The 13,905-nt window shown below is 45.6% G+C and overlaps 1 protein-coding gene across 3 annotated transcripts; it reads right to left on the bottom strand.

Annotated features, from left to right (window-relative positions):
* Positions 1 to 1,363: 1,363 nt before the first annotated feature.
* On the bottom strand, positions 1,364 to 12,588 carry cbarpa (CACN subunit beta associated regulatory protein a). 3 transcript variants are annotated; one of them, XM_085139519.1, is made up of 11 exons: positions 12,441 to 12,586; positions 11,995 to 12,178; positions 8,860 to 8,931; positions 5,741 to 5,886; positions 5,478 to 5,539; positions 5,204 to 5,366; positions 4,937 to 5,117; positions 4,712 to 4,855; positions 4,169 to 4,349; positions 3,541 to 3,745; positions 1,364 to 3,462 (listed from the first exon to the last, which is right to left on the bottom strand). In XM_085139519.1, exons 3-11 carry the CDS (start codon positions 8,905 to 8,907, stop codon positions 1,572 to 1,574), a joined length of 3,021 nt encoding a protein of 1,006 aa, XP_084995645.1. In that variant the 5' UTR covers positions 8,908 to 8,931; positions 11,995 to 12,178; positions 12,441 to 12,586; the 3' UTR covers positions 1,364 to 1,571. The 3 variants fall into 3 exon arrangements, with proteins under 3 accessions (XP_084995645.1, XP_084995644.1, XP_084995646.1); XM_085139518.1 differs by having other exon boundaries at positions 4,712 to 5,117; positions 12,441 to 12,588; XM_085139520.1 differs by lacking the exons at positions 11,995 to 12,178; positions 12,441 to 12,586 and having other exon boundaries at positions 8,860 to 8,950.
* Between the last annotated feature and the right edge of the window lie 1,317 nt (positions 12,589 to 13,905).

Genomic DNA, 13,905 nt, shown 5'->3' with positions numbered 1-13,905 from the left:
TTATTACATACAACAACACAAAAAAAGATTATTTAAACCAAACATCAGGATTGTGTGACTAGTTTAAAATCCCTTAGCTGGATGAAAAGCTCATAAAAACCAGTTATCAGCTAAGAGAGTTTGCTGTACAGTTCATACGCGAGCATTTAATATTCTTAAAGCTTTGAGGATAATTACGCTTGTTCCCATGGGCTCTCATCTTAAGATTAGCTGTTAAATTTTGCCTTAAGTATTAAACCACTTCCACCAGAAGACGTCTCTGAGACTCTCTGCATAATTAAGCCGCACGTCACTTTCTACCCAGCTGGATGGGTTGCTTAGATTTACGATGGTTGTGCGATGCAGGTTAAAGTCATTGGGCTGAGATTTTTCTGGCAAAGAAGCGAGTATCTCTCAAGTGTAAACAGTGCTTTTTTTTTTCCCGAGCGTTGGCAGGGCAGCGTTCAGCTGGAGAATGATGCATTTGGTGCTCGGCGTTGTATTTATGGCAGCAGGATGATGTCTGCGGGGCTCGGTAGCTGCTCTCATTGTAATGACAGAACAGTCCAACAGTGTGACTCACTGATGTTTATGTAATAATGTTTAGACAACAAATATGGAGCTCTGTGGCATAAAAGAATCTGACTTCGCCTACCCGGCCTTCATTTTTTAGTAAGATTACTTCCATTGCTGATTTTGAGAAATGCAGTAAATCACCAAACTTTTATTTGGAAGCACACACTGCCTTTCTGACAGACAACGTCGCAGGAGCTATTTCAACCTCCCGTGCCTCACAGCATCGGCTCTCCCATCACCAAACCATCTGTCTAAAAGCCTGAGAGGCTACTGTGTCACTATTTAAGCATCATCTGTCAGTCTTCCCTCAGCAGCACTCACTCCACTCCTCCCGGACACAACCTGATTGATGCACAGGGGACAGATGGCTAACAAGAATAAAAACGGGTAAAATATGAGGATGGAAAAACACCTGCTGACTGGATTGTGCTTCCCATCTGTTTTTACTTTTAAGACATGTTCATGAAAGAGAGGGCTGCAAGCACTGAAGAATTGTTAGGCTGTTTCTTTTTTTCTTTTTCAACATGGTCAGCATTGTTCTGATACAACAGCTCACACAGACATTTAACCTCATGATGGTCGAGACAAGAAGGACACTTGAGGAGGATATGTTTTTTTAAATGAGGGGGAACAAACGCCATCATTGTCTTTCTTCCCATCAAAGTGCTTTTTTGTCAACTGTACAGTATTCACATATGATGATGTTCGGACCTACGGTAGCATGCCAAGAATTCACAGTTAAGTCTGAAAATATGTAGGTTTTCTTATGATAGGTTGAGTGCAATTCTTTATTTCTTCTCCCCCCCCCCCTCCCCATGATTACCAATGGAAGGGATTATCACGTGTCACATGGGCATCACAGTGACAGAGAATGGAAATGCTTGAGCGAGAAGGTACTTGCGTCCTTCTTTTTTTTTTTAAGACATCTGAAATACGAGGATGTTTGAACTGTTGTGGACCCGTTTATCTGGGTGTGCGCTCTATAGACAACAGACTGAAAAACAGACGTTAACAAGTTACGTGGGACTGAATCCAGGTGAGGCTGTGCGAGCCACTGTGAGCACACGCTCCGGTTCCCCCTGGCTGATCTCTGTGCTGCGCAGGCCGCTGTAAAGCCTCTCTTCCACTGACACAGCCAGCTTGTCTGTCAGACTGCTCTGTGCCTGCAGGGAGACCTCTGATAGGATAGCCTGACTGCTGTTGTTGTTCTTGTTGTCAACTCTTGGGTCCATGAAGCTCTTTTGTGCAGGCACAGTGGTTACAGACTGGCGAGTTGTGCTTTCTGCTGTCTGTCTCTCTGCGGAGGCTTGGCAGCCATCGGTCTCGCCAGCTGAAGCTGCACAACAAGAGCTGCTCTTTGTTGTTGCCTCGTCTCCTTCGGATGTTTTGTTGGCAGCGCTTTGTGGGGAATCCTCTGCCGCGCCTTCGTGTGATGGATCTGCGCTCTCTGCTCTTTCCTTTGTTGCCTCCTCAGAAGCCGCGAACTCGCTGGCTTCTTCATCAGCAGCACTTGCGATGCGCGAGAGGGTGCTGTGGTATCTGGTGTCCAGAGGGTAACCAGCGCTGTCCCCTCTCCTCAGCGGCGTGAACCTCTGCCTCTCCAAAGACGGGGAGTATCTTCCCCCAGAGCTCGAGCCAGGATCGCTGTATTGCTTATGTCTTTGCCACTGTTTCCGGAGGTGAACTCTGGATCGGTGCCTGGAACGTAACGGGGAGTCCTGCTGGTCGAACCGTGGGTCGTGGCGAAGGAACTCGTTAAATAGGGCGTCCGTCTTCTCATCTATGCTGTAGTCACGGCGGCGGAGACGTGTTCGGTGAGGACTGGTGGGCTGTGGGATTGTTTTCACAAGTGGAGACATCAGCTGTGTTTGCGATTCTGGAGATTTCTGAGGGTGAAGAGATTTCAGAGGTTGATGTGAATCTTGGAGGGTGAGAGTTTGGCTGCCGCTCTGTGGTTTCTCCTTTAGTTTCTCCTCTCGCTCGGTGCTGTTTGCCATCTCATCCTCCAGCTCCTCCTGAAACAGCCTGGCCTCGATGCTCTCACATACTGAACCCTTTCTACCGGAGTTGGTGAAAAACAACCTCCTCTCTGATGCCGTTTTCCCTCGTGGGGCACCGGGAGTCCCAAACAGTCGCATCTCCTCAGGGGCCCTGGATGGAGCTTCGATGGAGGCGTAACCACTGTCCATCTGAAGGAGCTTTCTGTTCCCCCCCTCACCCTCTCCCCCAGGTCCACTTCCCATCTCACTGTCTAAACCCAATGCCCCTCTGGTTCCCCCTTCCAATCCCTCTCCCTCCCCATCTCCTTCAGGCTCATCATCCAGGTCTTGGGACAAGCAGCTGTCGAGGCCAGAACGAGCTCCTGCACCGCCAAGGGATGACACGCTGTCCGCATCGCTGCGGATGGACTCCCGGTCTGTGCTGCTCTGGTCTGAGGAGGCATACAGCTCCAGAGAGGCTCGCAAGCTCCAAATGTCTCTGTACAAGGAAGGAGGTGCCTCCAGGCTCTCCTGGCGAACCATGAAGGAAAGCGATGAGCCCGAGTCAGTCCTTTGTCTGGCTTCTGCCCCCAACACCACTTCGTCTCCATCATCTGGCTCTACCTCGTTCTTTTTCCTTGCGTCTGCCATCGCACCATCTGTTTTTGCGTCTTTCCTCAACATGTCTTCAAACCTTTCCGGAATGACAGCTTCTTGTTGCGTCCCAAACAACTCATCTTCGTCCGCTGACTCCAGCCCGTCTCCTCCCGATCCTGCTGCTGTTCCTACGACTGCCTCTTTCAGTGTTCCTGTTCCATTAACTGTAACCTCCTCTTGCCTCTGGGTGAGGCAGCGATCTGGTGGCAAACTGAACTCTTCTCTCCTGGTGCTGCTACCACCTACCTCTACCATGGCCTCCAGATTAAGCCTGCACAGATGGGAAAACTGTCAGACAATTCTGTAAATTGCATGGTGTTAAGTCATGGTATTATGGGCAGGGGTGTACCTGCTAAGGAAGACTGAAGATGTGGGTGCAGTTTGGGGATGAGAGAGAGACTCTGCAGAGAGTGACTGGAGGCCACCGGACTGGATGGGTGTATTTGGAAAAGATTCAATGGCCTCATCTCGGAAAGGAGAGGAATCGTCTTCAGCGTGATCAGTGGTTTCACTGGCTGCTCTCTGTCTCTGAAAGGGCCTTCTCTTCGGGGACCCTGTGAGAAATTCATATGATAAGAAGGTTAGACCTTACCCACGCTTTCAGTCTTATTTCAGTCAGGACCGCTAAAGTCAAAAGAAGCATAATATTCCCATCAGCAGTAATACATATTTGGCAGCATGGCTCTGATCTGGGACTTTTCTGTCCATCCACATGCATACATGAGAGCACGATTCCCAGACGGAGCAGAGCATCAGTGACAACAGATCCTTATCTATCTATCTAAAATGATAACATTTGTAGCCACACAGGCTTCACTATCTTTGGCATGCAGACTGGACTAACCACGGGTCAAACCACCAACTTTAGTCATCATAACTGAATACAGGGTATTTGTCAGGATTGTAACTGTGACTGATTTCGTGCCCTGGCTGAACTAACCATGTCTGAGTGATCCATTTCTGGCATGCACACAAACCTTTGGCATCGAGACTTGCAGCGCGATGCGTGGTGTCAAACTTCCACCTCCTGAAGTAAGGCCCTGCCCCCTCCAGACTGGCGTGACGCCGCAGTTTGGAGAAGAAATGCAGAACTGAAGCTTGGCCCACAGTTTGACTCGTCTCGCTCTCGGCCTCTCCCCTGTCGCCAATAGCCTCCATCTGGCAGAAGAGAGGAGGAGGACGGGGAGGGTGGTGGTGACACATTAAGGAGGAGCTGAAGCGGGAGAGCTAAGATGGATTATGATGGGCAGAGGCAAAGTCCTCGGGGGACAGCAGTTTGTCATTTTGTCACTGAGTAGCAGTGATGACTGATGTCAAAGCGCATCAGCAGCTTTCAGCGCCCGTGGCAGCTGATTTTCACAGCTCTGTTAATGTTTGATGGAAGCAGATGAATCTGCACTGAATTGTACACTGTATTCCTGCCTTTTACTGAATGCAGGCTTATTAGGAAATTTTAAGACTTATTAAGACCCACCTATTTCTTTTATTCTCAGTGGGAGGTGAATAAAAGTCAAACTCACTGTCTGAGAACGTGTGTGCTGTGGTTTCATGGCTGATAAAGACTGCCTGGGCCCCTCGTCCAGGATGACGGAGTGGTGTCGGTCTCCTGGCAGACCCCCGCTGAGGCTCTGGCCCATCCAGTCAGAGACTCTCTTCTTGGCGGGCTGGAGAGAAAGAATTGAATCGCATGTTATCCTTGAGAGAGTCTGCTCCAGTGACTGAACAATGTGTGATTTCAAGCATACCTGGTAGATGGTGAGGGGTAGCTTGGGAGCTGCTGTCTCACTGATGTTTATGGTGCTGCTCTCTGTTGAGTCGCATTCCATGATGGTGAGTATTTTTAGGTCACATGGTGCCGGAGGCAGGTGAAGGTGGGTCAGCCGGGCCTTTTTCAGGTGGTGGAAGTCTCCTTCGGTCAGGGTGTACCTGAACATAAAGATTGAGCACCTGAGCTCATGGCATCAAACGGCTTATCTAAATGATAAAAAATCCCAAGCTCAGTTGAGCTGTACCTGCGTCCTTTGTCCTGAGTCGTTTTCTCCTGTTCATAAAGTGCAGACTCATTGAAGGAGACTCTGCGGCCCGTGGACCCGGTGGAGATGAATCGTTCTGACTCTCCATTGTGACAGCTCGATGCTGAGAGGGCATCTGATTCATCGAGACGAATGGTGATTTCTGAGTGACAAAGACAACAAGGACACAGCAAGGGAGAGGAATAATGGAGTTATTGACGACAGCGGACCGAAAGAAAAAAACAAGAACGTGAAAAATTTACACAGCTCTGACCTTGCGTGGGCTGAGAATCCTCAGCATAAGTGGTGTTTGTCTTCTCAGGGTCATCGCTCGCTCTGAAAGAGGCAAATGAGTTTTACTCAGATCTCTCTCGTAGAAGCAAAAACGCAGCGTCACCTCGCAGCTTTCCATTTCATTTTCAGCTTTAATCCACGGCGGTCATAATCACATCGGCCCCTGTAATCCCCGAGTGCCGTCGAGGCAAGCCTGACCTGCTAGTCCCCACGCAGTGTGTCACTTTGCAAGGTAGCACTCACCTGGAGTAGCGTCGCCCACCCATGCAGCACCGGTGACAGAAGAGGAGCAGGAGGGAGAGCAGGACCAGCATCCCCCCGGCGAAAGCGCTCAGCAGCACCAACAGCAGGACATAGTTCTCTACCTGACCGGCCGACACCGGCACATCCTGATGGGAGGCAATCGTGAAAAGAGGGTGACACGTTTGGTCAAACCTTTATTCATTTCAGAGGGGCCATCAGCCATAACATCTTGCTTATATTAATCAAATAGTGAAAAATATATTTTCTTAAATCAATAAATCAAGATATTTGCATTATCAATTACATGGAAGCAACTCAGTGCATTTAGGCATGTGGATGTTGTCAAAACGATCTGATGAAGTTCAATCTGAACATCAGAATAAAGAAACGAGGTGATTTAAGTGGCCATCGTAGCTGCTGGGGCCAGACTGCTGATCTACTGATTTTTTTCCCACATGATCTAGAGTTTACAGAAAGTGTTTCTAAAAAGAGAAAATATCCAAAGAGCTTCGCCAGACTGATTTGAACTGGTAGGAAAGCAGCAGTAACTCAAATACCCCCTCTTTACAACCAAGCTGTGCACAAGAGCATCTCTAAACACGTCGTAGCAACAGAAGTAGGTTCCTGTCTGCTGAGAATGGGAAACTAAAGCTACAGCTCACATGGACTTCCTGATGGTAGGATCAGAATTTGGTGCAAACCACATGAAAGCTCAAGCCTTTTCTCAACAGCTCATGTTGCTGCTGATGTAATACTGTGGGGGATATTTTTGTCCAATGAGCACCTGAGTGTTGCTGATCAAGTCCGTCTCTTCATGACCACAGTGTTTCCATCTTCTGATGGCTTCTTCCAGCAGGATAACACACCATGTCACAAAAACTCAGAGGGATCTTTGACATGTGTATGGCAAATGTGTTAACATTTACACCATGGACCCACTTTATATACATCAGTGTAATATTAATAAGGACCGTTCCACATAACAAGTAGCTTTACATTTGAAAGTTTTAGTGTAACAACCAACTTATGACACCATAATGACAGGGTCATTGTTTTGATTTGTTAGTCTCAATCTGAACTGAAACTCATCAGTAGTGTGCATGTCTGTTACAGCTGAGACTGAAGAAGATGACAAAGCACACAGAAAGGCTGGGGTCACTTTACAGACTCGTGGTTTAATCCAGTGACCAGTTTAATTCATCTCATTGTTTATTAACAAATACTAGAGAAAAGTGCAAATGGAAAAGCAGTGTTAATCAAATACCAATGAAACAGTAACACTAAAGCTATTTTTGTACTTCAAGAAAAAATAAGTGTTACTGCTGACAGTAACAAGTTTAAAAATCTGAATTTCTCCCTTTTTACGAATACAAAGGGTCTCACTAAAAACCCGTCAAACTGGTACTCTCTGTACTCTTCTCCCATTTGGGTAGCGCAACATGAAATTAATCTGCACCGCTTGTATTCACATGGCATAGCTGGAGCTCATAACTCCTTCCTTCAGAAGCACAATAAGGCACACGCTTACATGCAGTATCTCTGTTGTTACGTTGTGTTGCAGTGAACTGGTGGCTGCACAGTTCAGTAATTGATTTTTCTCCCCTTGAGCTTCACAGCACTGAGGGATCTCTCTCTCTCTCTCCGGCATTAGGCGGTCAGCTAAGCGCTGTAATATTTAATGAGTGGAATTAACACTGAAAGACTCTCTTAAGTTCCTCACAGTGATTCTTATCCAGACGCACACTTGTGTACATCCGCGTTCTTCGGATTAATACTCTGTCTTGGCTGAGTGAGCCCGTGGATGCTAATCGAAACGTCAGCGAGACCCTTAATTCAATTTCCCAGCTCTTCTCAATGAAGGGGAAATGAGGCCTTGGAAGGCTAAAAATGGAAATCGGAGGAGGAAGAGGAGGAGGAGGAGGATGCCAACGCACATGAGCAATCCGCACACCGCACCGAGACTTTCCTGGCTCTTCTTCCCATGTCAGCTTCAAAAAGCAGGGAAAATAATTGGTTTCTCTTTCCTCCACCCTGCATCACATGCAGAATATTCATCTGCTGCAAGTCTTTGTGTTTTTTAATTCAGCAGGAAAGTGTGACAGATGGCCATTATGGAGCTTTAGAGTTAACTGTGAGGTGGAGAAGCTCCAACTTTTAGATGATGACCTTAATAGGAGCAGCAGCAAGGTTATTAAAGCAAACCCGAAGCCTGCTGCTGCCTATTTAAAGTTGTTGTCAATAGAGCGAGCCAACCCCCAAATATATCCAGTTTACTCCGAACATGAGGCAAAGAAAAGCAACAGCCTGTTAGAAAACGGCGTGTGCACGTCTGAAAAGAGCAAAGACAGCTAATTTTCACTGCCTCCACTATGATCTTAGAGGTTCTTCTGTACGAGCCTCAATCAGTCTCGGTCAGCTTCAATCACAGGCTCAATCTAACGTCATTATCTGCTTATTAAACCAGAAAGGGCTGATGATTCATGTGAGTTTAGACCCTTTTAGGGTCCAAATGCCTAAAAATAACTATAGTAATAAAGTAGTAATAATAATGTATTTTAGTGATATTTTCTAATGTTTTCTAATTTTATATTTGCCAACTTGTCCACTGCAGACAAGAGAGAGGGAAAACTGTCCTTTATGTCACACAGAGGCTCGACCTTTCTGAGCCATTAGTCTGCCGGTATCTCGCTAGTTGCCAAGAAAGAACAAAATCTACTTTATTACTTCAGTTTGTTAAAGATTTCAGTTCCTATTCTGGTCAAATTTGGCTTCAGTGTTTATTAACAATACAGCTCCAGATCCAGGTGACAGTAAGTCAAGAGGATGTTACCCATCTATGTCCAGCAGTAGCTTGTATTCAGTTCAAATATTGCTTTAAATTGATACAGATCAATGCTGGTGTTGGTATCAGATCGATACTAGCATCACATGCTTCAGTGATTCATCAAATCATAACACACTGCTCTCCCCTACATAAGCTGTCTTTATAAGTTGAAAGCATTGGTGTCAGTCATATTGGCCCTGTGTTTACTTGCTATTAGATCAATACTGAAATTTGCCGAGCACAGCACCAGTGGACGCACTGACCAGTTTGTGTCAAAGGTGTTGACAGTACTCACAGTGGAGCTCTCAGTCAGAGTTGTCAGAACAGGCAGATCATTGCTCATGGTAAAGGTCGGTGTGAGTAAACCCTGCAGAGGATGAGAAAGTGAAGCATGTCACACACTGAGCTGACGCTTCTTACTAGACAGCAACACAATTCCTGTTATGTTATGCTGAAAAGTCTTAGGTGTAAACAGTGTGATCACTGGTAAGATGCGCAGTCGTTTTCTCGTGGTCATCGAATCCAGAACTAAGCCGGTGTGGAAAGATCCCACAAGACTGGGCTGAAACAATCATTTAGGCTGGGAATTTAACTCCATTGCAGGGTGCTCTGATCACGCAACTTTTATAATACTGGTATACACCACGAACACTGAAACGGGTTAGTTATCAAGACTGCAAAATAAAAATATTTGGGACTGGCTAGCCTGTTGGACCAAGGAGTTTTTAAGATATGCTAAGGATATGAAAATGTCAAAGCCCTCACTAATCATAACATTTACAAATAAACAGTGCATAAAGTCTTGAGTAACGCCTTATTTCTTTACACATTGTTTGTTCCAATTTCAGCTGAAAACCTGGCATATCTCAGCATGGTCTGCAGAGTGTCTTTAAAAATGTGAGGAAACTGGACAATTGGAGGACAAATGAAGAAGTTGCAAGACTGCAAAACTATCTACAGCAGATAAACAATGTCTGCAAGTCATGTCCTTAAGAAATGAGAAAGAAAATCCAGCAAACACATGACACAAGACTTCAAAGATGCATCTGATCCTTCAGTTGATCCATCTACTGTTCACTGAAACTTCATCAGAATGGAAACTGTTGCCACTTAGTGTGGAGGAGGTCAGGAGATAGGTAAAGCAAGTAGAGGTCGGATCGTACACCAGCTACCGCTTCAGTCTGTTTCAGTATATTGCTGCATCTATTTCCCATTTTCATACCAAAACCAAAAGAAATGAAGGGTGACTCAAGACTTTTACAGGGTAGGATAAGCCTCTGAGCCACATAACTCTACTTTATAACCATCAAAAACACCTGAGAGAGCCACAGCATTGTGTGATGTGCTCTTGTTTTACAGTCAGCATATGGCAGAGTTTATTTTAAATACCACATACATCAGTGCTGTGAAATATTAATGAGAGCACCCAGAGAGTATTAATGCACAGCTGAAAATAGTACCCGACAAATGGGCCATTTAAAACCACTATTGTAATTCTGTCTCGCAGAACTCACAACTTATGCGTCATCACATCTCACTTGCACGCACAGATGTACTCGCAGCCGTACTTTTACCACAGGATGTTATCTGTTGTCATGTCCACATCAAATGAAAGACAATTTGAGAATGACACAGCAGCAATGTGCAGCTACATCTTCATATCATTAGGGTGATGATTGTTACTCACTGCCTGGAAATAATTTGGGGATGCGTGTGCGGGCTGATGGTTTGGCAGAGAACCTGATAGTTCAGCTTTAATGTCTTTATAAGATGAAGATGCACACCACGGCTACAGTGCATTTGTGGTGCGTCACGCCATCAGAGCTGTTTCTGAAAGCTGGCATTTTGACAATTTGAGCCGGACTTTGTGGTAATTATAGATAAATGGCACACGGTGGGGTTTTAAGGCGGCAAAGGAATCCAAAAGCGAGGTTTCTGAAGAAACTGAAAAGATGAAAAATATGGAAATCTACAGAGTTCAATATTGCTAAAAACCCTGGCTCCGGTGCTTGATGCTGCAGACTTTTAGGCTAGAAAATGCACTCCAGCAGAATCTTCTTTTGAATTCCTCCTGGAGCTCATCCACACCCCTCAAACTTGAAATACGCTGGTTAGTAATGAAGGCTGTTTGCATACCAGCAGCCACAGATCATGGAGATAACATGAATTCATCAGACTTTAATAACCTCCAAAACAAGTCAGCTGAGCTGGATATTGCAAAACTGGAGTAATTACTCTTTAACATCCCCAAGAATGTAAGCCTGACAGTTGACTGGGTCGACTGCTTTGCTGAAACCAAAAACAAACCAACAAGCTCGAGGTAACTATGATGTGAGCGCAGCTCTGAATTGAGGCGAGAACTACACACAGACACGCACGGCCCATTCTTCTGCTGTCGAATTATCTTCAGTGAACGCTCGGCATTTGTCAAAATGTGCTTGAGAGCAGTCGGGGTATGGTGTGGGGACCTTAATCACTGGTGAGATGTACACTGAGGGGGACACGGGTCTTCTTTATGTGGTGGGCAAAAAAGCAGATCCCCATAACAGACATGAGGATTTCATCTCAGGAAGACTTTTGACATGGAATGAGGTTAAAGTGGGCATTTAATTGTGTGTGTGTGTGTGTGTGTGTGTGTGTGTGTGTGTGTGTGTGTGTGTGTGTGTGTGTGTGTGTGTGTGTGTGTGTGTGTCTTGGAGGGTTTCCACCACGCTGGGATCAGGCAAAACCAGAACAGATAATTAATTAGATTAATTATAACTCCAGATGTTTTTTTGGAAACCATCTGTCTTCTTTCTGCTGATCACGTAACAGGCAGTCATGAACTTTGGATGATGGTTTTAAAATGTATCCTTGAAGGATCACTCTTACATTCTCTGTGTATTCAATTATTACACCCAGACAAATCCACGGGGCTCTTTTAAACTAATTTCACAAATTAAGTCAAGTCTAGTTATTAACATATTTATTAAAATACTGGATTGATTGAGTTTTAGAAGCTGGACCGACCGTGAATCTCCAGTCAGGCTTGGAAAATGTCATTATTGTCATTATTATCATGATCTTTTAAAAAATAATTTTCGGTGCTATAGTATTGGTAATTGTAACCTAGTAGCAGTGCATCAGCTTCACCATCATTTTGTCGGTAAATACTGAAGCTGAAGTTTAAAACACTGACCCCGACTGGTGGCAAAAAATATAACCTAATCCAACGCGTGCGTGCGTGCGCGTGTTAGTCCAGGGTCTGAAGTCATGTTAGAACGTAACATCATCTCCGACGACGTCTTGGTGTACTTTATGTCACGGTAATGGAGCGGATGGTGTCACTTTCATAAATACTGTCCGGACTAAGGAGGAAGGGGGACGGGTAATGGATGTCAGTCTGACGTGTGACTGCACGATGATGTGCTCCAGATGTGATGCATCTTACGGTCTATACAGGCGTTGTTGACGGTGCTTCGCTCCGCTCTGTGGAGCCCGACTACAGCGATCCGCTGCAGCCGGCGGCGCTCAGCAGCCTCAGCAGCAGCAGCAGCCTCGGCAGCATCTTCCCCTCTCCTCCGAAAACCCGCGGATCAGGACAGCCCCATATCCCTGCGACGTCTGATCTCAGCCTGCGGGGAATAAATCACGATTAGTCACCCAGGAGCCTTGATGTGCCGGACACGCTGGAATGTGGGGGCTCAGCTGAGGACCCCCTCCCGCGCCTCAGACATGCCCCAATAAATCAGATGCTGCGATCTAGAGTCGGCTGTGTCACCTATCCCACCTATTACATAATGAAATAGTACCACATTAAACCGTGAGCACAGCTTTAGGTCCGTGTAACCTGATCAGTGTGTGTGTGTGTGTGTGAGGCGCAAGGATCGGACTCACCCGGCTGTAGACTCCGTTTGAAGCGGTCCACCGGCAGCCTGCCCCGTCTGCATACTTTAATTTGGGCTTCAAATAAAGACTGTAGTTATGAATGAAGCCACACGCGATTAGACACACCCACCGCCCGCTCCCGACGCACCACGTGACAGGCACTGACGACGACAGTGGCGATGATGGTGGTGATGATGCGAGATGGAGGAGAAAACCCGTCCTCATTCACACCAGCTGCTCATGAATGGTATCTACTAAGAGGGAGAGGGAGGGAGGGGGCAGTAATTATCGGAGCCATATATATATATATCGATGCAGATATTTATATAAGTCACTGAAATATGTTTCCCTTTTTGCAGTGTTTGAGTCTGTGTCCTATAGCAGGAGCAGACGGATCCCCTTAAAACGTTTATTTTGTAATCTCATGTTTGGCCACGTGGTGGCAGCGTTGCACTGCTGTTTTTTTTTCAATGTTTTGTTTGACTTAATTAATTCATTTTAATTTGTTCTGTTTGTTTCTGTCTGGGTTTTGTTGTTTTTGTTGTTTTGGAGGGGGGACGGTTTGGGGGGGGGGGCGGTTGCAGAAATGAAAACTGGAAGATCTGCTTGCAGGTTTTGTCCAGATGGTCCAGGGAAAAAACAGCTAAATAAAGCTTCATTTCACTCTAATTCAATACAGTTAGTCCATCTAAAATTATTTGCCAGTGAAAGCTGCTGCACATTTGGATTCTAGTGAGGATGCTTTTCTGCAGAAAGAATTTATCTGCCCTCCTTTTCATGTTGCTCTTAATCTGTGATGTTTATTGTTTGGGTGCATTTTGCTAAATTTGCTAAGTTAACCCACCTCCGTAAGAGTGCTTGCAAATTATTTAAATCCACCTGCTAGTTTAAGGTTTTGTTGTTTACATGACCCTTTTTTTATTGTTGTGTTTGTCTCTGTTTTCGCATCATATAGGCTACAAACTGCATATTGCATCTGCACCCACAATGGAATCCACAGTTTGCAGTTCTAACCTCTGCAGTGTGCACTCCTTGCATGATGTTTTGCACAAACAGAAAATGCCTCAGCACCAAAATGAATAGACGTGTAACCTGTGCCTCTATGAAAACAGGAAACAGGGGGGCACTTAGACATCCGAAGAGCTATTTTTGGGTTGTTGTTGGGTTTGTTTCCCCCGCCTCTCCGAAAACTTTCGAGAACTGCTTCAAAGCTGAGCGACAGAAATAACCACACGTGACAAGTGATTTAATTCAACTTGGGAAATCAGTTCAGGGTGACTGAAATCACCAAAATGTATTTATTCAGTGGCGGTACACATTAATGTGTTGGGCACAGGAAACTGTGACGGTGTCCTCTGCCACCGGTGACTAAGCTGCTACGGTCTTAAATGTGTTCTCTCTTTTCTTCCAGGTCACTTTTTTGGAATATATTAATCTCCTCAAACCCTTTTTCCATTAACAAGAACCTAATTAC

Source organism: Neolamprologus multifasciatus, chromosome 18, assembly GCF_963576455.1.
Source record: "Neolamprologus multifasciatus chromosome 18, fNeoMul1.2, whole genome shotgun sequence".
NCBI lineage: Eukaryota > Metazoa > Chordata > Actinopteri > Cichliformes > Cichlidae > Neolamprologus > Neolamprologus multifasciatus.
The sequence above is the reverse complement of the archived record's forward strand: the minus strand, read 5'-3'. Positions and strand labels throughout refer to the sequence as shown.